Source organism: Corvus cornix, chromosome 13, assembly GCF_000738735.6.
Source record: "Corvus cornix cornix isolate S_Up_H32 chromosome 13, ASM73873v5, whole genome shotgun sequence".
Taxonomy (NCBI): Eukaryota; Metazoa; Chordata; class Aves; order Passeriformes; family Corvidae; genus Corvus; species Corvus cornix.
Genome location: NC_046343.1, coordinates 15,240,305 through 15,264,929, shown reverse-complemented (window position 1 = coordinate 15,264,929; position 24,625 = coordinate 15,240,305). Strand labels below are relative to the sequence as shown.

Here is a 24,625-nt window from a genome sequence, read left to right as displayed (position 1 = left end):
CAGCAGTGTCTGGGTAAAACAGAATACTCTTTACTATATTTCACTTGGAGACTGTAGTTTCTTTCTCAGACTTCTGAAATTTTGGAACACTGAAATTTTCATCTAGGTGGTTCTTTTTTTTCTCATTTGAGAGAATATTGAATTGACTTTTAGTTACTTTTTAACGAGTAGTAGGTTATTCAATGAAGCTTCTCAATAATTCGAGCGATTTATTCTGAGAAAACCTCATAACTAATTACATTAAGAAAGCTGTAATTTCTCCTGTGCTGATTTTTTCTCAGCTATAGTTTTCCAATACATGTGTTCAAACTTTGCAGACTTTGGATTAAGGCAAGTTGTCATTTTGGGAGTTTTTCACTGTGGCTCCTTGGATCATTTCCTAGTAAATGGAATCATTACAGTATATATCTTGATTTCATAAAAATCTTTGTTACTGCAGAGGTTTTTCCATTTGCACAGGGCAATCTTTCCGTGTGTATTATGAGCTATTTGCCTCATTGGTTTAGACTTAAGCAGTTCAGGAGGGACTGATCCAAGGGGATACCAAAGAGGTATTGGAACATTTGAATTTGAAATGTAATTCTTAAGAGAAATGGTGAAAACATGATGAGGCAAAAATTGAAGTTATCATCTCATAAGTCTATAATGCAAAGTAACCAGTTTTGTTACTGTATCCTTTAAAAGGTAAACACAATTGTAAAGTAAGATGGGGCTCTCTGTGTGTACCACATAAATGAAGTTTATTTTTGAATTTAACAGTTACCATCCACAGCAGCAGTTGCTGGCATGTCAAAGACTCATTAGGGCCTACTGAAAATATGGGTTTGTAGCTCATCTTTGTGTGAGTGGGAACATTATGCAGAGCAGCAGAAGAATTGCTGAGAATTTAAAATGCATGCATTAAAAAAATTATATATTGACATTTGTTCCAGAGAAGTGGCATTTCTTCAATAGTTTCTTTCAAGGAAAGTAAACTGGAGATTATCTGTGAGATGTTTGGGTCACAGTTATCTACAGATTGTGCTTGCAAGGAATACTGATGCATTTCTGATATAAGGAGAAAAGCCCCTTGGGGCAGCTTTAAATCAGCAGTGGTATCAGTCCTCTGGAGGCATCATATTCCTGAGTCTAAGAAATATTGTAGATAGTTGGGATATCAACAAAAGAACCAGATGCTTCTGTTGCAAAAAGTCCATACCCTGGCCTGCCTCTGGCAATACAACTGCTGGTCAGAGAAAATACAGATTTTAGAATAAATTAAGGATGTGTCATTAACCGTAACACCTGGGTTTGTAACCACAACAGGAAATGCGTGGCCATCACTTGTAGTTTTTTCTTTCCTTGAGTGAGAATCCATGGGTTAAGATCTCATTTTTTAACAAAACGCTGATCCTGCCTCAGTACTGAAAATCTGCTGTTGAGATGACTTATCTGAAGGAGGAAAAAGCAGCAAAGGAGGGGAACACCACAGTATCCAAGGATCACAGTCATTTCTCTTTGAGAGCCACTACAGATTTCTCTGGAGTATAATTTTATATTTATATATTCCAGCTAAAGTGAGAAATCTTGTTTCGAGGCTGTACTTGCCTTGCAGCAGTAAATACTTTGTAACCTGTAGGCAAATGGAAAGGGTTCACATATGGCCAGGTTATTGTTTAGGCACTGACCTTCAAGATGCCTTTATATGCAGTGTGATCTAGATACAGACAATAAGTTTGGTAATTAACCAAGTCATTTCTGCTGGGATTACACTTGAACCCTAAAATGAATGCAGTTTTCCATTCAACAATTCATTTCTTGTATCGCTTAGCCTCTTTCTAAGAAAATGGATGTTTGACCTGCTGGAGGAAAAAGCTTCAGCCCTTAGTAGCAGCATCACTTTACAATATTAATAACACCAATGCCCTGTCCTATTCCTTCTGCTTTTTCCATCTCAGTAGAGAAACCTGGTTTCAAAATTTTTGGATATTAACTTTGATATTTTTACATTTCATTTATTCTGTGAAAGTCACCAGAAATAAAATGCACACAAAGGACAGGGAAGAACAAACAGCAGTAGTTGTTCTGTTTTGTGTGGTGAAAATTTGTACTGTGAGGTGATCTTTGAAGTTGTTACAGAATTTTTGAAGAATGCATTTTCTTTGTCAAAGGAAAAGATATTTTGGTATTACCAGCTCTGGTCTACTGTATTGTCTCACATTGTTTAGTGAGTGGGAACATGGGAATCATCAGATCCTTGTGTTCAAATGCTGTTTTCTTCAGCTGCTGCCTCACTGCTGGGTTCTGCAGGTAGCTAGTGTGTTGTTAAAAACTCTGTTTTGTGTAGTGTTTATTTTTATGACTAGACAGTCACTGTTGGGCATCTCAGTGAGATGCTGAGATTTGATTTTAAGTTTCCTCTCCAGCAAACAACTTTTGGACATAGATGGCATTGTTTTGGCTTAATCATGTCTAAAATTAGCTTCGTAGCTTGAGACTGTGCTTCAAGCACCTGTGAAATACAGTTAAATCTCAGAACTGCAAGTCATTGATGAAGGTCATGGTGAAATCTGTGACTTTTTGTTTCTGTTTTAATTAAAACCACTTCCCTTTTCCCTCTTTACAACACTTTTTCATGGAATCTGACTGTGCTTCGTGAGGTGACTTTGTCTCTAATCTAACATATATGCTATGCCTTAATATTTACTGAATCAGAACAATTTTTTATTTATAGTGCCTACAAAATTAAATGTAATGGTTAATGCTTTCTCTTGGAATCTACAGTGAAATCTTGGCTGAGACTGTAAGTGCAAGAGAGATGAAGAATCTTCTCCTGTTCTGTGCATTGTCAATAACTGGCAAAAGTTGCATTTTAAGCTGTTTAGCAAATGCTAGCAAACAAGCCTGGAAGCATTTTAGAATTGCAAAGAAATTTCTAAAGCTTTTGCCTAACTTATGGCAGATTTTAAGGCTTTAGCAAAAGAGAGTTTCAAAGGAATGTAGTCAGGAATACTGCATGTCCTTTCAGGGCCTGTTACCTTAAGGTCCTCTGTGGAGACTTTTCAGCCAAAACAATGCAGGATTATGAACCATGGTTTAAAAAAAAATTGTTATCCTTCTATATGTGCCTTTATTTGTATGTGTGTTAAAGAAGCAATACAAGTTACAGAACTGGGTGCACCAGGGAGTGAGCACGCAGGATCTGGTTGGTGTAGAACTCATTTCCTCTGTGGCTGCCCATAGAGTGCCATGTTTTAGATTTGTGACCAAAACAGTGTTGATAATGCAGAGATGAAATTTCAGTTATTGCTGAACACTGCTTGCACAGTGCCAAGGCCTGCTGAGTTTCTCACTGAGCCCCACGCCAGGGAGGAGAGTAGAGCTGGGTGAGAGTTTGAGAGGGGACACAGCAGGGACAGCTGAAATGAATGCACAGAAGTGTTTCCAAATGGGTACCTCGAGTACAGGTTGTGTAACGTTGGAACTCCCAAGCAGCCATTCAGTGAGCCCCTGTTTGTCCAAATAAACAAACACTCCATCAGAATCTGAAGTGCAGGGTTGACTCTGAAACAGAATTCCTTTTTCTGTCCCAATCCTGTAGTAGTTTAAATAGAAGATGAAAACCAAATCAAAGCTATCTGCTTTTACCTTGCGCAGATATTTTGGCAAGAGAGTGACATTTTGCTTGGTTTGGATTTTCTCTTAACTAATCTGTGTACCAATATGTGCCATCCAGCCCAACAAGGACCGTGAAGGTGCTAGAGCTCTGGGAGAACACTCCCTCCTGCTGACCTGCCTGCAGAGTATGAACTCTGATTGTTCCATGCCTTGGTCACCTGGAAAATCTTTTCAACGGCAAAGACAAACATATGTTTTTGATCAGCATATTTAATTAAATGGAATAATACAGTTAATGTTTTCCAAGTGAACATTTATATATGATAATTTAATAAGTTAATTTAGCTCCTAAAAAAATCTTATGCTTAATCAACGGAACAAAGCCAAATGATGGTGGGTTTTCCCATGTCATCCTTTTGAAGAGAAATATGATCTGAAAAAGCACAAGTTGCAGTGGGCTGTTAGACTATCTTCTGGAGCTAGAAGCTTTAAGTTAAAATAAAAGCTGAAATCTCTTGTATTGACAATGTGTGAAAAGAATTTTTGTTAATTTTGCATTGTCAGTATTGAATGCCTAATTGTTTCTTAAATTATCAAGAAGAAAGGGAGTCTCAGTTTCATAAAGAAACCATTTTATTTCATTTGCTAATGTTTCTCTGAAAATTCAAAGGTCTAGCAGAAAATAACCTTTATGTGCTTGAGCATATGTAATAGTCTTTCCAGGAGAGGTTTGTGATGTGCTACTTGTGAATTAAGAATAGAGCTCATCTTTAATGATGGAGTCAGGGCTAAATGTTAAAACTCATTATGCAATGTTCTGAACTGTTACTAATTATGGTATAGCACATACTGGAATGTGGAAGTTAACTTACATTATATGAGCCCTCATTTTTGAATTTTAAAAAAAGGGAAAGTAATGAACTAATTACATCCCTGTGCTAAGTGCTGCTACACAGTTTTTCAGTTTGGGCTGTTGATATTTTTTTTTTTTATTATAGTGGTAAACAACTTTATAAAACTAACAACAACAAATGTGTCTTCTGTGCAGCCACTCTCAAGTGTAGTCATGTTATAAACATAGGACTGTACCAGACAAAGTGAAATTTTGAAGTAGGAAACACCAAACACAAACAAATTATTCTGCAAATACATTATTCATTTATAGAATATAACAACTTCTGAAATGCTGTGACAGATGAAGAGATCACTTAAGCTTCTATGTGTCATTATCAAAGGATATAAGAGGACTAAATGGTAATAGTAAATAAATTGCTAGGTGTGAGGAAGGTTCCTGTTATGAGGTGTGTGGGCTGATCCAAAGCAATCAGAACAGGAGGAAAAAATGGAGAAAACATTGGCTGACTCAGAGGAAAAACAGAACCTGAAACAGTTTCTCCTGGAATGGTATTGGGGCTCAGCTACCTAAAACGTTATGAAGAACTTGCCATGGTTCTGTGATTGTGGTGTTCTTTCCATACGATATCTGACATTAAATAAGGGTCTTGGTGGAAGCTACATATCCTTTTCTACTAGAAATTTGTTTAGACTTTTTCTTCCTTGTTGCATGCTGGTTTCCCAAGTTGTCGAGTGATCAGAGTAAGGTCAGTGAAAGTGGTGAACATAAGGTTGTTCCCATTTGCTCAGGGTTTTAGAATAAATAATCAAATGTCCTTCTTCAGGCAATGAGAGCAGTACTTGGGCCAACCATCCCCAGTTTGTGCCCTCCCAGAGCAGCTTGGCTAAATGAAGACAACTTTCTCCTTTAATAACTCTATATTTGTGACTGCCAGCTAAGAAAATTCCTGAGCTCCAGCCTGCCCTGAGAGCACTGACAGATGTGGGGAGCTGTGGGACAATTTGCCTCAATTAACTGTACCAGGGTAAAGTTACAGACTACTCACTAAGGGGGAGAACAGGAATGCCTTGAGTGAGAGATGGGAAGTGACTGTTTGAAACAAAAACCAGTTGTGGAGTAGATTGAGATGAAATTGGACTGAAATTGGCCACGAGTATTCCACTGAAGTTGCTGGAACTAAGGAACAATGTGAGCAAGAAGAATTAGTGTTTCTCTTTCAGTGGGGCTGTTACATCGTACAGCTTGAACTGACAAAATGGAAATAATTGGGTTTTTCTTACTTTTAAAAGAGATATGATTTTAATACCAGAACTCTGGTTTTTTTCATTTGCAGGCTTCAACTTATCACCATATTCAAGAAATAATGGTGCAGTTACTACGCACAGTGAACAGAACTGTTATTACAATGGGACGAGATCCATTAATTGTGAGTAATATTTTAATGCATTTTCCATGCTTTGAAACTCATTTTATAGTTATCCTGGAAAAAAATGCATATATAGTCTTAGTGGATTTCTTGAGAATTATTTTTTTCAAATTTAAAGTAAGAAGTCTCAAGCTTTAGTCTTTTTGTCATTCAGCTGTGACACTGTAGTCACAGTCTTTTGAAGTGTGGTTGTGAGATTTGAACATTCTTTAAGAGAACAAATGATAAATAGAAAGTTAATTGATATTTGCAAAAGAGAAGAAATTTTTACAAATCTGCATAAAGGACATGGTTTAAGACATTGTAAAGAGTATTTCTACTAATCTAAAGTGACATTTTCTGAGTAAAACTAAAAAAAAAAAAAAATCTAGGCATGTGCTGGCACAGAACATTTACCTGAGACTTTTTTTTGTGGAGGTTCCATGATTTAAGAGTTGTATTCAAGGACAGATCCTGCAATTTATTCAGATTTAAGTACGCATCTCCTGAGTGCTCCCTCTGGATTTAGACTATTCCTGAGAATGCAAGGAATTCGTCAGGAATTCAGAGCTTGCCCTTCAGACTGGGCACTTATGGGAAGATGTTTTCTAATGGTTTGTCCTTGGAGATTTATTCTGCGAAATCATAGCATCATTTACTTGATGATTTTAGCCACAAGAGGTGCATTGTGTGCCTTTTAAAATGCCCAGGTTTTCCCTGTTTACTTCTATTGGAAAGCCAAAATAACAGTTTTAGATCATTGCCAGCCAGAGCACGTGTGTCTCCTGATTACTCTCCTAATAACTGAGGAGACTGATCGAGTTCCTCAGAGGAAATATTTGCCAGTGGTTGCTTTGAACTCCCTGGTGGTACATCTGCAGGTTTGAGACATCACTGTAGCTGTTTATCTGAACTCCAGGCTGTTGTTGTTCATGTGTAACCCTCGGGCACATCCATGGGCACAACAGGAAATGGTTTGGAATGAAGATCAGTGACCCTTTCAGTTCTCTCTAGTGTTTGAAAATGCTTTCTGTACTCACAAGGAAAGCATGATATGAGTGTTGGGGATGACCTAACCAGTCTATTAAGGAGTATTTCCGGATACCATAAACAGCACATGAAGAGGCAAAATGAAGCTGTTGTAATCCTGCATAAAAGATCCATTAGGAAACCAGTAGGAAACAAGCTGGTTACAGTAAATTGAAATGGCTTGGAAAATGTTTCTTTTTTTTCCCCCCTCCCATCTACTGTAATTTCTTCAGCTGTTTTAACCTGAAAAGAACAAATTCAGAGTGAGTTTTGAAATGCAATTATCTTCCTTCTAATTATGCTCATGAGCACCTATGCATATGTGTATACTGGGCATTTTAGAGGTTTTTCAAAGCAGAGTTCCAATAAATTGCTATGTTTTCTACAGCTGAGGCAACACCTCTCAACAGAATAGCCTTTTACATGCAAATAAATTGTTTTTAATGAACAAAAGTCTTTTGTATTCAGAAAGAACTGGCAAAAGAAGCTTTTTCCATGCTCTGTGTGCTACTTTAGTTCACCAAGTTAATTTTCAGGTTTGCTTTAACACTCTTGAGAGGGTCAAACTTTTTGTGAAAGCCTGAATGCTTGATCTTTTCAAAATGAAGCAGATCATCAGGAATTATGTCCTGGAGAATGCTTAGGTGAGTTCAAGCTGCTGAAATGTGGGAAATTGCAAGTACAGGTGGGATACATGGAATTGCTGCAGCTGGACTGCATAGCTGATGTTATACAGCTATAAGTGACATTTCAAATGGGGCTAAATCTATTCCTTCCAGGAGGACAGAAGGTTACTCTTTAGATTCTTAAATCTGTGTTTGTGAATATTGCAATTATTTTTATTAACTTCTGCAGTGTAATTTTCTATAACTTGAAAATGCTCTGGACAGTAATGCTAATACTGATTTATGCTGATAAAAACAATGGTTACAATTTACAAGACCTGTAATTCCTTGCAAGTTTAAATGCCTTGCACTGAAAGATAACCGGATTTGATTTACCTGAGGGGTTTTTTTGCTTTCTGACAGTGATAAGCAGGTTAATTTTCATATTCAGGTGCTCTTTTCACAATCCTCTAGCTTGCTGGCAGAGATTGGGGTTTACAGTTGCCTGGATCTTTTCTTGCTGCAATGCCAGTTGAAGGGAAAGGGAAGGGGAAGGTTCTGCCTTGGGCTTAGCTGGTAAGTGCCTGCTGGGAGCTGTGTTCATGTAATTACTGAGAAGAGTCAGGCTCAGAAAGAAACAATCTCCCCAGGAGAAGGAGGTGGTGGTGGAAAGGTAATTTGGCTCTCTGCAGCTACTGCAGGGGGAGACTTAGTTAAATGCCATTCTTGCCTTCATTGTGGTTTAGCAGCTGAAGGCTTTAACAGCTGCTTGGTTGTTTTCACTCTTAAAACCCCACAAACCCCCGGCTGTTTGTAGCTGTAGAATTGCTTCTAAACTTGTTGTGAAGAGGGACAAGTTTATCATGTGAAACTGGCTATGCAATCTTTACCTTGAATATTTCATGAAATTTAGACTTTTAGTTAAAGGTCATTGTCATGCTGTGAAGTCCTCCTACAGGAATTACAGAAGTCAAAATTATAAACTGTGTAGAACACAGCAATACTTGTTTTCAGTCTTGGCTTGGTTAGGTAAATAGAAATATTGTAAATCCACCATATGCATCTTAAGGGTTTCCTTTAGTACTTTCAAACTTGAGTTTGTTCACAATATCAGTTTAACATGATGAAATAAGTGCAGCTATGCTACACAGAGATGTTTTTAGACAGTATTTATATATAATATTGTACAAATAAAACTTTGCCAAAAAGAAATCTGTGAACTCTGTTAAGCAAAGCTACTCTAGAGCTTTCTCTGTGGGCAGATAATGACCAGAGAAACTATTTCCAGAGCTGCCTTGGTTGGAGAATTTGATATGTTGAAATATACCCATGGTCTAGCTAAAAGCTTACAGCTTTTTCATTTGATATTCAAATTGACATCCTTGGTCTACCTGGAAATGCTGCAAAATGATTCCATGAAATGCCTGTTAGTCTGACATTCATTTTTCTTTTCCCAAAGAACAGCTGTTCCCTTCCTTTGGAATCTAAATATTGTTTATTATTAATTGACTCCTGAAACCTAATAAAAATATCTCACTTTATTTAAAAAGATAACATCACATTTAAAGGGCCTAGAAATATACAAAACATACATCAGATTAAGTGCCATTAGAAAGATGGTGTGTGTCTATGCTGGCAGGATTATTATAGTGCACAAAACCATCACAAGCCCTACATTAACTGCTCTTACATCAGACAAACCAGTATTTTATTCAAACATTTTTAATTTTTAAAGAAAGTGAGTTTGACTCCATCAAACAACAATTTCAAATACAGTAATTTTGGAATGTACTGCATTCTGTGCAATGTTTTATATATAGCATGTATAATTTAAATATAAATTCCTCAGAAGCCCAAAATATTTTCATAATCAAGTGCAGTCAAGTAGCTGTGGTTTGGGTTTTTTGTTGGGGTTTTTTTACAACTTATGGGGGGTTTGTGGGTAATTCTTCCATTTTATTTAAAAATGTGTTTGTATTTCTAACATTTCTTTCCTGCTCTGGGAGCTGTTTATAAGGATTAGACAGTAATTTTGTAAACCAGAGAAACTTTTTGTAACCAGTACTTTTATCTTCCAACAGTCAACCAATTTCTACTGCTCTTCCAATCTTCACACCATAAATTGTGTAGCGTGTAGCTGGTAATTTTTTATTTCCCATAAGAATTAATAATTAATGATGAAAATGTTTTTAAAATATTAAACAATAAAACAAACCCCAACGCTTTCATATTATATTTTCATATAGCCAAATTTCTCCAATTACGTGTTACAAAGCTCTTAAATTTTGATTATTTTATGTTGCTAAGATATACATATTTTTAAATCTAAACAAAACATCTAAGAAGCATTACACTGTTCCTGTTCCTGGTGCATCCGTGACTGACACTTCCCCCCCATTACCTTTTGGTAGAAAAAAAGCCTTTTGTCCCAACGTTCTCTTTCAAGTTTTATACAGAAAGCTTTTTGTGTGTCAAGCACTATGGGAATGACTGGGGGTAAAAACTCCTTGCAGCCTTCCTGAAGGAAAGTGCTCTCACAGCACTGGAATTTCATATTTTCTGTCAAGGAAAACAGATGCCTTGAATGGGGTGAGTTTGATAACTCTGAGCACAGGGAAGGCTGAGAGGCCAAGTGGATGGTCCTGCATGGCAGCAGTGGGAGCTGAGGCTCGGCTGGCCTGGCAGCCTCCAGTGCCTCCCTGCTGCTGTGTGCAAAGGTCACAAACACAATTCCATATCCACATGTGGATGATCCAGACTTGACTGACAGAGAGAACTCAAAAACAACCGATTCAGGAATCTGGAAAACAGAAGCTAATTGTGACTAGGAGATTAAGGATGAAAAATTGGTTACAGTTCTGAATTCCACCAAACTCGGACATTAAAATATGAAATCTGTAAGCACTTAAAATCAGTGTATTTCAGTTTTTTAGGAGTATTGATGTTTCTTCAGGCCAAAAGAAAGACTTAGACCCTTACTTGTAACTACCTTTGGTTGGACTTTCTTAAACTAAAAAGAGTATTTCTGTTTTGCCTAGTTCTTCTGACCCCAGGAATTGATTAGTGCTATGTGGTGAACCAAAGTGCTGTGGTTTGTTTAAATTAAATGATCTGGATCCTTTGAAAATAGATTGAAGGCATCATATGCATTATGTGGGCAAACCAAAAATCAGATTGCTTAAAATGAGTGCTTTTGGTGTTTATCAACAAAAGCAACAAAAAGAAAGGCAAAAAGATTGCTTTTCTATAATAAATTATTAAAAATTGGTTCAATACAGAAAAAAATCTTGCTGGTTTATCAACAAAAAGAAAGGCAAAAAGATTGCTTTTCTATAATAAATTATTAAAAATTGGTTCAATACAGAAAAAAATCTTGCTGGTTTGACTAGTGTTACAGCTCTTCGTATTGCTTATTATTATACTTTACCACAGGGGATATTGGACTTAAAATGTTATTTCAATACACAAGAATAATTTATACACTAATAAATCCTTCACTGCATCAATTATAGAGACTAATGCAAAAAAGAAATGCTGTTGGCACAGCAGCACAAGCAGTGCATGTACTTGAGTTCTCATGTAGTCATTTAATTCTTACCTTTTTTATAACCACAACCTATTACTGAAGAGCTGTTCTGTCTCACTAAAGGCATCTAAAAACATGTTAGTAAAAATTAATTTCCTTCTGAAGAGCCTCTAAAATAGAAGTAGTTTTGCGCCTGTCATTTCTGTACTAACTGAAATTAACATGGAAATGTTTTTTAAGTGTCAGTCCTTTAGAATTTTGATAAATTAAGCCATGACATATTGCATACTTTCTTCTAAAAAATTCGTTTCATAAAGAAATTAGTTCTTCCAGACAAAATTATTCTGTGCAAAATTGTTTTTAATGTATTTTCAAATGTGTAATTAACCCTAAGAATTCAAGGAACAAAGAAGCGTACAAAAAATGTACAGACATTTAAAAGTAACATTGCACGATTGTCATGGTTTAGCATGACATGATACAGGATGACTTAGAAAAATAAGATGAAGCAATTAATCTATGGAATACCCTGAACCAGAGCCACTTCTAAGAAAAGGTCTGCACTACATTCCACTAAACTTGCGTTGGAAAACCTTTTCCCCCTGCCCCCCATATGAAAGGTGACCATGTTTTCATCAGTAAAATAATAGTATCACCAATCATAAATTGGGTTCCATTGGCACAACCTGTGCTAATGGTAACTTGAGTATTTCTGGACGAAAGAAGTAGCTGTATTGACATCTGATAAATTCTTTTCAGCATATATAAATTTTTTTGTGTAATACAGATCAGTTCACTAAATATTATTTTTATGTTCCATTTTTTATCATCTATTAATTTACATCTTAAGGCAAAAAAAATCTTGGGATATTTTGGTACAGCAATACAGGTCTTAAATGGACAGACTGGGCAAGTGATTCAGTAAGACAAGTAGCCAGGATAGTTATTCCTCTTTATCCAGCAGCTGTGTGATGACTTCTGAGGAACCGTGTCCAGTTTTAGGCTTCCAGGTGTATGAAGGACATCATTCCTGGAGGGACACCACCAGGACAGCTGTGGCTGCAGCATGTGAGATGAGAGGCAGTGAAAATTGGATCTGTTCAGTCTTTTAGATGTGAAGACTTAGGAGAGAGCTCTTATTATCCATGTAGTTCTTCTTGAAGGTGTACTTGGACAGAGCACGATGTAATGAACACAAATTACAACACAGGAAATCCGGAGTAGATGTTAGGAGAAAACCCTGGAACAGCCTGCCTCAAGGAGCTGAGGATTCTTGTCTTTGGAGATACTCACAACTCAAATTCACTGAACTGGACCGTGCTTGAGTAGGGGTTCAACACAAGAGTTACTGTGACACTCTCTTGTTTTACAACCCCAAAATTCTTTTCAGAAAAGTCCATTAAATGGCTGAAACTTCTAAATGGTGCCTTTCATGATGAACAAATAAAAGGATAGAGTAAAACTTAACCTGAAATTCTTTTGTTTGTTGTTCAGTAGTAGATGACAGCAACAAAAATATCTCAGTGGGGATGTGAAATAATTACAATTGTCTCCTTTGAGGAGAGATTAATTTGAACAACTTAGGTTTCCCTGCATTTGTTCTTGATGATGTGGTTTGTTCAAAGCTCAATGAATTTTTTTGCTTTTAGTCCATGTTGCCTCTAAATGGGAAATGAAGGCTGTGTGACATGCTAACTTTGCCTACAATTGTTTTTTAAAGTAGAGATTTAAACCTTGTTATTTTTGGAAAGTTGAAAAAAAGGTCTTTACAAAGCGTATGAAAGTGTCCTTGGAAAAACATGAGAACTTCCTTTTGAAAGAAACCATTTATTTTCTTGAAAATAGTATCTTCATGCACCTTTATTCAGCGAGATGATTTGAATAAATTCAATTATTTTGATTTTTCAGATACTCTAATTAAACATTTTTAACCTTTGTGATTTCATAATAGCACATTTTCAGGTGTGTGCTCTCAAGCTCTTTCTGTTTTAGTGTCTTTTGAAATGTAAAAGGATGCACGAGGAAGTCAAATCCACCAGAAGCATTTTCTTTTCACCTTTTTTGTTTTTCTCCTTAACTCCTTTTTCTCGGGAGCTGGAGGATCAGGTGGTGGCTTCTGAGGTGAAGCTGAAGGTGGATTTTGCTCTGCATTGTCCAGTGTTTTCAAAATCTGATGAAATCTTCCTTCTTGTTGTCTGAAGTCATATTCTACACTATGGAAAAAAATTGAGAGATCTATACTAGTACATGAAGAATTCCCCCTTTAAAGAGCATGTGGAAAGGCTGCTTCCCTCATCAGAGTAACTTGGTGTTATTCAATACAGCCTGGGGTAAACAGAAGGGGTTTAGGGGTTGTTCCTTTGAAAATAAGTTCACCTCTTAATTTTTTTTTTTTGAGCAAAAATTTTACTTCATGTGAGTTAAGAACTCCAACATTGTGCCCAAAGCGATGGGACAAAAATTAAGGGAGACACAATGAAAATGTACTAGGATGACCTTTCAATGTGTTTTATTCAAAGGTCAGTTTTTGATACCATAATCTAACAGTCACATGCTTGCAATTAAAAGCTCTCACATTCTTAACTTTGTTAAATGCAAATGGCTCCTACTAGGACACAGGCTGGGAACAAAAACATATGAAATTAAGCCGATATGTAAGTCTTTGAGGTAAGTGGTGTTAGTTAACAGGAAAGTAGAAGTCATTTCCTCCATTGTAATCCCTAATTATTATTGATGGCAAACAAGAGCCAGGATGTTAATTAGATAGCAGCAGATGAGTGCATAGAAATAAATGTAAGGCTCAAAAAAAAAGTCAGTGTGGACAGGGACTAAGCAGTATTGTACGTATTGTCCTTATTTCAATCATCTTTTCTGGGCAGGAGAGTGAGTTGTGTCAGCTGTGTCTGCTGTGAATGTTTTAGGAGGCAGGGGGGAGGAGAAAGGTTGTCTTTGCCAGAAGGGGAGGAACAGAGCATCATCTGAGGGGGGTTGGGATGTCACTTCAAGGCCCCGAATCTGACTTTTGCACTGATCAGAAGAAATCTGTGAAGTTAGTCAATATGCAAATCTTTAAACACTTTTAATTGTGAGTATTTTTATATAGAATCCATAAACATCATTAAATAGTGTGTTAAAATTAACTTGAAGATTGTTTCCCTTAATTCATGTGTTTTGAGGTTTTTCATTAAATAATATAACTCAACTGGTAAAAAGAAAGCAGGGGGGTTATTTTCATTTATAAAAGAGTAGAAGAATCTCTTGAACAAGAAGCAATGCATAATAAATATTAAAAAAAAGCAGAAGGAAGTGATACAAAATCAGAGCCTGTTGCATTTCATCAGCTTATTACGAAAACTGCAAGTTAATGCCTTTCAATATTCACAGACCACGAGTACTGGAGAGGAAATGTTGGGTTGATAGAAAAAGTAAGGGTAGCATCTGCTCATGTTCCTTTTTTCTGCCCTTCTTCAGAGTTTTAAATTTAATGTTGGAGATATCATCTCCAGAGGCAGGAGGTCAATTCAGTCTTTATTTAATACTGCCTATGATAACTGGTTTTGGTTGCTACTTGCATTTGTTTATTATAATACAAACATTTCTATTACATGATCTGGATGGAAAATCCCAAGGCTGGAATCCCTGCTGGGTAGTTAATAAATCCAAATTTACAGTCACTGTTAGGCTGAAAAGCTCTTTATTACTTTAGTGATCAGTGTAATCCACACGGGGATTTCTGTGAGATTAATGCATTGTTTGACTCGGGGACTGTGTGTGATAAAGATGGTTCAGTGACAGCAACCCAGCACTCCACGTGCAGGGTTTGCAACAGTGGGGAGTGAGATTCTTCAAGAGCAGGAAAACTGGGAGCAAGATAAAACACCTGATTTTATAACTGCAACTGGGATGCTATATTAGGGGGAAAATATTTGCACGGACATTTTAGGCCACATAAAACACAGGAATTGCATGTGTTTGTCTAGAGCAAACACTGACAACAATTGCTTCTTTCAGAATATTGTCTAATGAACTTCAAGTATTAGTCACTAAGAATGCTTTTTTTCATAACCACATCCCCTGGAACACCTTTGCAAATCAAAAACTGTTGTTTCCTTATTGTCTCGTGTTTGTCTCTTAAAAGCAGAAACTTTTTATAGCAACTGTGTTCTGTACATGTTCTATTAATCATTGCACCATGAGCCTCCAGGCATCATTACCACTGCAAACTACCTGGTAAATCAAAAAGGCCCCTCATGTTTTCCTACTTCCTCTGTTCTTTCCTTTGAGTGATGGTGCTTGTTGTTCAGGATCTTTCCTGCTCTGAAACTGTGTAAAATTAAAAACACGGGGTATTTTTCAGAAGAGAGAAGGCATCCTGTGGTCAAGGGTAGTCTGTATACAAATTCTAGGGAGTGATCTGTTCATGTCTAGTCCCATAAAATACAGAGATTGTTTGTTCAGAGATAATGACCAAGTAAAGGAAATCTGTTTTGTGCTGGACCTTCTTTTTCTTTTTAATGGATACAGTCTGTGCTCTTGGGTATGTCACACAACTTCCCAGAGTATCCAGTGGGCTGTGAAGAAGACCTACAGCTTTGTCTCAGAGGAGTTGTGGTGTTTAATTTGTGACATGTTAATTACTTGGAAATTCCATTACCAGAGGTTTAGGACATCAGTGTGGGACTGAGTTGTATGTTGAACAATAGGTTCTAGTGCTGTGTCTAGTTTATTAAGCTCTTTACGAAATTTGGTTCATGTAGAACATGTGTGAAAAACACTTCCATGTGAGTATTTCTATTAAAAAAGTAAAGGTTTAGTGATTACAAACTCTTGAAGATAATGGTCTGCTATTTTCTTTGAAATGAAGGAAAAGGTTTCAACCTAAAAGAGACATTATCTTACCCTTTAGTTTTGTAAATGTAATCAAGTAACCCAAGGTGTGGGTTTTCTGCCTCATAACTGAGCTTGCAGAGATTAGATAATGTCTTCAAAAAATTCCTTACTGAGTGGACAAGCTACATGTGCAGTAAACCAAGACTTTGTATCTGTTGGCTTTTGGGTTGATGTCTGGACAGCTGAAGGCTCCTACAGTGTGTTTGTATAGACACAGCATTTGAAACATGTACAGCTTCCAGAACACGGCCCTGCAAAGCCTTCTGGTCATAAGGGCTTAGCATAAGCTGCACTTTAAATCTGAAGTATCTTACACTCAAATTGCACTCTCTGAAATTAATAACAACTGAGGTGAAAATTGTGGGAATTTTGATTTTATTTTGCATGTTAACATGAACTGTAGCTGTAGCTCACTGGCATTCAGAGAACTGAGAGTTTATCTTTTTTAAGATCTAAAATTATTACAGAAACCCTAGCTTTAAAAACGTATCACACAGAGGAATTTCATCATCAGAAATGGCATCACAGATTTTCAAAGCATGCCAGTAATAACACTGTGAACCTTTGTGGGAAATTTCTGTTTGCATTCTCCCAAGTCCAGTCCCCCTTTCCTTTCAGCTAACACCACTGTGAATTGTTTTCTGCTTGGGGTCAAACAACCACTTGGTCTTTTCTTAAAAACTGGGTTAGTCACAGTTGAGATATTTCATAGGTGTGAGCAAAACACTGTTTTGTGCAACTAGAGGGATGCCCAGCCAGGACAGAACCGTGCGAGGGAGCGAGGTACCTGTAAATGATGCACGCCGTGTTCTGACAGGTGCTGCAGTTGTTGAGGTCCTGCCCAGTGTGGTAGAAGTTACGCCTGGAACAGATAGCAGCTCATGAGATGTGGAGCTATAGATACAATAACACAGCTCTGATTCTTTTATGAACAAAAGCCAGCCTGTTCACAACTTCTGTTAGCCCTACTAAAAATTCTAGTATCAAATTCTAAGTTGGAAGGTTTCTTTAAAAAACCCCAAACCCTATGAGCCTTGTCTTGCACCTTTCCCACTTCATGCTGTTAAGGGTTCTGGTATGAATACCTGTTATGAAAACACATAGACATGAGACTGTTTCTAACAAACACATTTTCAAGTATTTGAAAATCCGTGCATTTGCTGAATCAGTCTGATCTCTGTCCTTATGCTTTCCAGTCTTCCATTGACATGTTTCCTATTTGAGTATAACCAAGTCAGATTTTCACTGTGGATAAGATACAAATTTGGAGTGTTGAGAAAACAAGAAAAGTGACTTTTCATGCTTAACATGAACTAGAGCTGAAATACTTTTATGATGTAGAAATCTGCACTAGAAACAGGTTGAGATTGGTAGCTCATTGTGTCTGAAGAAAGTGTAACACTTATACTTAACAAGTTTTATTTGAATTAGGGGAGATCAGTTGGTACCAAAATAATTTTCTGATTGTTTTGGGAAAAATGGGAGTTCATGTGCATTGTTGTGCTATCTATACAAGTGCTTGGAACATTCAGTGAGATGAATCTACCAAGGAGGATTGAAGCTTCTCATTGGATCTCAGAGAGACACTTCAAGATATTTGACAAATTTTTTCTCTTCAACCATGTGGTAAACGAACAGAAATGGATTATAAATATTGCTGTATAATCTGACTGTGCTTCACTGCAAATTAGTCTTTGCTATGGGCAGATTTGCAAACATAATTGAAACCTGTGCAGTGTCTCGTAGAGAACTGCATGCAGGGGAGAGGGAGTGGGTGTTCTGTTCTGTCACTTCCTGAGGAACCACAGTCGGGTGGGGGTTGGATGAAGATTACAAGAGAGAAATGACTTCTTAAGCCTGAGACATACTTGGATCCCTGCCTCTAATCTTGCTTTTTCCTGAATTTTTGGGGTTTGGAGTGTTGCATTTTTGCTATTAGTCTATCTATGTGGATTTTGTCTCTTGTGTTTAAGCTGTTGCAAATCTGGTGCTAGAAAACCATATGGAGCCACCCTCTGAGGGAGGGTAGCTGGATCTGAATTGTATGGGGGAACTCTTATCTAGAACAAGAATTTTTGTGGGCACAGTGAAAGCTAATGAAAGTATTTTCGTGCTAACATCCAGATGGACATTACTAGTTAATGTTTCCAGATAAAAAAGGTAATATGTATGGAGTAAAATCACAAGCCAACTTGATTTATATTAAATTTTTAATGAGTGTAAATTCTTATTTGAATTGTGAGTTGGAATGTCATTCAACAGAAATAAAAGAAGTTCACTTCAATTCCCAGCTAAAATACTTGGAAAAAGAAAAAAATTCTTCAAAATAAATTTTTTTTTTCTTTTTTTCCTTCAGAAGCTGTAAGAAAATTGGGGTATATATAAAGTTGTGGCCACAGTTAGTTCTATCTTGAGAGTTCTGCCCATGTGAGAACAAGTGCAAAGCCCTGATGCTGGATGGTGTGAGCACAGCAGTGTCATGCTCTGGGCTATTTCTGCAACTGCACCTACACAAAACCCTCAGTGCAGCCTTCTTGTGATGTTTGCACAGTTTGTGGAAATGTGGAATATTATCTGATTCATTCATTAATTGTAATCAGTAAATACAATTAATTGTAATCAGTAAAAACACGGTGCAGTTTTGCACACATAAGTGATTTATCTACATGCATAAGATGCCTGTGCTAAGCATTAAAGTAAATGTATGGTAACATAGTCTTCTTGTTGTTTCATCTTAAAATAATAAAGTAAAAGGGAACCATAATTCCCTCGATTTTTTTCTGAGTTTTTCAAAGATAAATTGTTTGATGGGTATATACTACTTTGCAACAAAACAGAACTTTAAAGTGTATCCTAGGTGCAATTACTCTAAGAGATGCTGTCAATAGTTTGGAAAGCTCTATTAGGATATTCTGAAATCTGTTTTGAGCAGAAAAATATTTAAAATTCTATTTTAACTTTGTCCAATCTTTAGATGTTAGTTGCATTTTTGGGGGGTTTTTTTATAATGCATAATAATGCATGAATACTTTTTGCAGCCTTGGCTATCAGTCCCTGTGTCACCATACTGACAATAAATAGAGGTCATGCTTTGTTATGGGGGTGCAGAAAGGGGCCGCTCTGAAATCTGAGGGTCTGAAGTGAGTTCTTGCTGACAGCCTTCACATGCTCTGTCCTTAGTTCTCAGTCTGCATGTCTGGCACTCCGTGCGTATCTGACCTTGCCATGCTTTGAACACCCTAAATCTAAATGAAAAGGGGAGTTGTTAAGCTGGGCCTTGCACTGGGTTTAGTAAAGGCAGTGTCAGCTAAAGCCAGACTACAAAGGGACTTGCTTCTCTGCTGAGGCCCAAGCACCACAAAAAGGGCATAAGACACGTTTTTGCAAACTCATCTTTAAATACCAGAAGAGCTGTGTTTTTCAGCAGCAAAGTTAAAAGAATGTTAACATCTACTTTACACTTCTGATGAATTACTAATATTAAAAATGAACCATACCCTTCACTGAGGGCTCTGGATTTTTCCAGATCTTGGATTACATTCAAAAGGACTTTAATCTTCTCCTGGTTCGACTGCAAGGATTCCTCTACAGACTGCAGCCTGCCTTGTAGGGCACAGAGTTCTCCATGTGCCAAGTGAATTTGATTTATTTCGTTAATCTCTTTGTTGCTTTGCAGGTTTATTTCACTCCTTGGTGGATAAGACTTTATGTGAAATCCTTCTAAACAGCTGTTGCACTGGGAAACATCTGACTGGGTGGAATTTTTCTCGATTTCAGTATTACGTGACAGACATGGTTTTGATGCATTGCTGCTGGTCAGTGACACCGTTGGGTGATCTTCACTTGGTAATGTCACGCAGCTGGAATCTGGCTTGTGCTCTCCTGCCTGGTGACAGTCTCTGAGGAAACAAGGAGATGAGCTGTGATTTGATGGAGGTGACAGTGGAGTAGTTTCCTTACTGCTGGCATCTTTGCTGGCTACAGGCGGCTCAGAATCACTTTTCTCCTCTTCCCGAGCAGCAGAGTGGGGGTTACATTCACTGCAGTTCGTAGAATTGCTTAGGCAAGGCTCTGCTTTTTCAGAATCAGATGACAGTGTGCTGTTTTCGTGACTTTCGTTGCTGTTGATGACAGTAGAAGAATGCAGTGAATTACTTGAAACCATGGTTGTGTCTGGTGCATCCAGGGAAACGTTTCTGTCTCGTGGAAAACTCACATGAATGTATTCAGGCACCTGTGTAGACGCAGTCGTCTTGTCTGACACTGAGAAATCATCTGAGTACATCGGTCCATTGCTTTGTGCTTTTGATGATCTTTGACCCAAGCCCACCTCACTATTCCTGCATCCATCCTCCAAGTGATCACTTATTCTTAAGTAACAGAGCTCTGAAGACAGAATGTCTGGTTCACAAAGATTGCCATTTACCTGGATAGAGTTTGTAGGCTCCGCTGGCATTTCTGTCAGTGATTTGCTTACTGTCAGCTTTTTCCTTTTAAAAACTGGGAAGTGTTTCCTGAGGCTGGGAGAAGTTTGTATGGCAATATTCCGAAGCCCCTTCTGAGCCCTTGGAAAAGTTGGAGACTGAGATAGCAAGAAATTGTGATCCCTAAATATTTCTGTTTTTCCAGTTGTGAATGCTGTGTCCCGGGCAGGATTAGCTTCCAGCTCTGCCTTGGTGCTGACACCATCATCCTTGAACCGAACTTGCTGGGATTTGGTCCTGCGGTGCTGGGGGTGTCTCAGAAAATCTGCCGAGTCCAGGCTGTTCCTTTTCAGTAGCACTGGTCGCATTTTCATGCTTTGCTGGGCCATTGAATCACAATTTAAAGTCTGCAAGTAACGTGTTTCTTTGCGACCCATTTCATCTGTCATTTGATCTGTGTATTAATATTGTTCCTAGGATACCAATAAACACCTCACTTCTGGAGCTTATCATTCTTCTCCTTGTTATTATGTATATTTTCAACTGGCATGTTCTCTTTAGGGATCCTCTTTCAAATTTAATTGCTGATTAGACCAAAAACTAAGATAAATTAGATACAAAATTTAAGGAAAGATTTCTTGTAGCTCAGGAATGCAAAAATGCTGCTGCCTGCAGCTAACATGGTCTTTGTACTACAAAATTGCAACAGGCTGTTACACTTCCAGTCAACTAATTTAAAGGTAAGGTTGAGTCTATGGCTTTCCTAGTGGCTCTTATTTGACAGCAGCTCTCCATTAGGGATCCAGCTTTTATTTTCTCATGGACCAGTCACATGTGTTTTATTTGTGTGTTGTCTAAACAAGCATAATAACTTTTGGGGACATTTTCATTTCTGATGCATAGTTTTACTGATGGAATATATCCATTAATACCAAACTGAATTTCTTTCTTTAGAGATAGTTTTTCTTCCTCAGCCATCTTTTTAATTTCCAATTGAAACTAATCTTCCCAAACAGGTAAGGAAAACGTAACCACTTCTGACCAGGGAAAAATACAGCATCCAGTGGGATTCAGTGAGAGACGTTATTGATGCGTGGTTGTTACTGCAGTTCTTGCAAACACAAGGCAGATCATATCCAAGGGGTTGGCTCAGTTCTGTAAACAGGAGAGGTCCAGGCTGAATAACCCATAAAAGCAGAATAGCAGAAAGTGTTTCCTGAAAATAAAAAGACAAGAGTTGTAGCTGAACAAACTGGCAAACGGCGTCATTTTCTTCTGCTGTCTCCCAGTAACTTTCCATCATCACTGGTTCTGTGACTTTGGCAATGAGACAATTGCATAGAAGCTGAAAAATGCTTTAGAATTTTGAAGTGCCTAAAGTCCTTTTTGTATGAAGTACAATACTCAAGAAATGGATATATATATTTATATACAACAGATACAAAATATCATAGGCCTGAATCTGGTCCCAAATGCAGATCTTTAAACTTAAGTCAGATTTGAAAATGGCCATTAAATCCTGTAATGGATGAAATATCCAAAACTGAACAATACAAATGTGAGCTCTTAATTCAGAGGCAAGTTGAGGGGTTGTTTGTTTGGTTGGTTTTTTTTTTTTTTACTTGTTAATTTTAGTGTTCAGATTTGAATACAAGAATGCAACTAAATTCCCAGCATAGTGGTAACTTACTATTAACTCTGTTCCCTGTTAATTCACTGGTCATCTCATTAGCCTTACTACTTCCATTAGCTCAGAACCTTTTATTTAAGCATTGCACAGATTTTACTGTATTTAATTTACAAGAATTGATGAGATGGGTGCAGTGGGAGAGATCTTTTTAAAGAACATAGCAAAGTGTTATGTAGCATCATGTAACATTTAGGCACTGTAATATAATTTAAACAAAGTAATAATGTGATATTACTCTATTATAAAGTTCTAGAAGAAAATGAGTGTTGGATGATTTCACTGAGAGAGAAATGTCACATAAGATATTGAGGAAATAAACATGTGCATTAATACCAAATTTTACTTTTGTGGTAGGCATGAAGTTATGGAAATCTGTGCACTGATTGTGCAATGGAAACAAGTATCACAATAAACAAGTCCAACAGTTTCTGCAAACAACATTCCAGTGCCAAGTTCCGAGTTCTCATATCATCCACTAATTACCAGAGACTTTTTACAGTTTTGTTTGAGAATTTATCCAAATATTGCAGTAGCATTCTCCCCATCACAGCTGCTGTGCTCCAGGCAGATGGACTACTTTAAAAGTTACACTTGCCCAATTAAATTCTGAAAGGAGCTTTAGAAAGCTAATCCTTTGTGTTTTAAATAAAAGTAAAAAGCCCTTAAGCGTTTTGTGAGAGCTCTCTCCTTTGGCTGTAGAGGCATTTGAGCTACATTCCTGCAATCTGAATTTGAAAATTGCTATTTTAACTCTGTTGATTTTTAGCTACCTTGGCATCCAGTACTCTGGGTTTACTATGAATTGCAATGAACATTTTGGTGCTGTTTATACTAAATCAAGCTGAAAGAAAAAATATATATAGCTAGGAATGTTCAAATATTTGGATTGAAAACCCAGACTAGTGAATTTCAATGAGTTATAGGTGTCTGTGCTTGAGTTAACAAATCAGTGCAACATTGCCAATTACTAAGTTTAAATAACATTTTCCCTTGCCCAGCATCTAATTCTTCACTCTTTCCTGACACAGCAATTTAAAGTTCTTGTTTTGCTCATTATTTCACATTGAAGTAGGAAAAATCCTAAAGATCCATTTCATAGAAATGCTTTCAATTTATTAATTTAACTTATTTCACTCATAAAAAAGAAGATTAAGTCAATCTTAAATTTATGTCTTGTAGTAATAATAACAGTTTTAGTAGAAGAAATTTACTGGGCTTTGATGTTCCATGGCTCCATGACCTTGCATCCAGCTCTCCAGCCTCTTCCTCCACATCCCTTCCCTGGGCAGCTGCCCACAGTCCCAAGGCAATGCCTTGTGCTGTGGCTGCTTTGCTCAATGAACCCCCCATGGGTTTGTTGCAGTCTCTCCGTCCCCTGTTGGATAAGTGCCCTGTGAGGTGCTGGGTAGTTCATGTTGTTTTCAAATGGTGCACATTCCTTGCTTCTCTTCTCAGTGTTCTGGGTATGTGGATCTGACTGATGTTTTTGTGGTTTTTTTTCTTTTAGGCTTGGCTGGTACTATTAAAGAAAGTCTTGACTTTGAAGGTCTCTGCGTGCTTTGCTCACACAATTCTTAGTGGTGGTAGTTACTCTTCAGTGTAAACTTATCCTTGCTCCAGTGTAATTTGTATCCCAGGGTGTAGAAAGTGAACCCTCTAGAAAACAGTCGGGGGCAAAGCCTCCCCCCTCAAACAGCAATGGAACTGGTGTCCAACCTGGGGATTGTGGGTTTGAGTTCTCTGAAATGCACCTACAGCTTAGTTTGACTGCCAGGCAGAGGAAATTTAACAACAAGACATAGGTATTTTTTTATATAAATATTCTTCTATCTTTCCTGCCTCTGCCTTCTCAATTTCTTCAAGAGTCAAACATAGTTTTTTGGTTCATATTTCAGTTCAGTGACTGAAGCTATGGGTAGAGAAGTGCAGCTGGTAAGGATAAATGGAGTTTACAGGGAACTGCATGGAGTGAAAAACCATGGAGCAATGGACAGTTGGGATTTTGGAAGAGAGCAGATGTGTGAGTGGTGCTTCTAGGGGGGTTCTGCAGTTTGTGGCAAAAGTTACATACTTGACATCGTTTTCAAACTCTTTCAGCTGCAGCAGGATACCTTAATTTTCCATTTGTCTAACTTGCTCAAAAAATACGTGTTTTTCCTTATAGTGAAAGTGTGATATGAATTGGTGGTATTTTGTTTTTCTTTTAAGCATGTTTTAAAGCCAATATTTATTGAAAAAAATTGGGGCAGACCCCCTTCAGTAAATAAAGGAATTAGGTAAAAGTATTTTGTGGGGGCTTGCAAGAGGAAGATGATTAGTGTAACTTGCCTTCTACTTTTGAGCATCCACACTTTAAATTTCCCAATTCACTCTATGGAAGAGGGTTGGAACAAGTTGATCTTTAAGGTCCCTTCCAAAACAAACTGTTCTGATCCTGTGATTGGTGACAGCTGTAAGAACTGTAGGATAATGCATTCAGACTCAGCAGTTTTCTGTCATGTCTGATTTGTGGTTTGCCCTGTATAACACAGATTTTCTATGATGCACATTTGATGGACATTTTCAGTTTAGAGAGGCAGCTTGCTGTATTTAATTATGGTTTT

The 24,625-nt window shown here is 37.5% G+C and overlaps 2 protein-coding genes across 2 annotated transcripts in view; one reads left to right on the top strand and one right to left on the bottom strand.

The window, feature by feature from the left end:
• Positions 1-24,625, top strand: part of DOCK2 (dedicator of cytokinesis 2) — a 157,527-nt gene that overhangs the window by 56,774 nt on the left and 76,128 nt on the right. Inside the window, exon 27 of the mRNA XM_010406219.4 lies at positions 5,787-5,879. Within this exon, the coding sequence (XP_010404521.2) occupies positions 5,787-5,879 (93 nt within the window). The remainder of the gene's footprint in view (positions 1-5,786; positions 5,880-24,625) is intronic.
• INSYN2B (inhibitory synaptic factor family member 2B) overlaps positions 11,361-24,625 on the bottom strand; it is a 29,500-nt gene continuing 16,235 nt past the window's right edge. The window contains exons 2-4 of the mRNA XM_010406218.4: positions 19,406-21,548; positions 16,696-16,770; positions 11,361-13,231 (exon numbers count right to left, since the gene is read on the bottom strand). Coding sequence (XP_010404520.1) covers positions 13,045-13,231; positions 16,696-16,770; positions 19,406-20,781 — 1,638 coding nt within the window. The 5' untranslated portion in view covers positions 20,782-21,548 and the 3' untranslated portion in view covers positions 11,361-13,044. The remainder of the gene's footprint in view (positions 13,232-16,695; positions 16,771-19,405; positions 21,549-24,625) is intronic.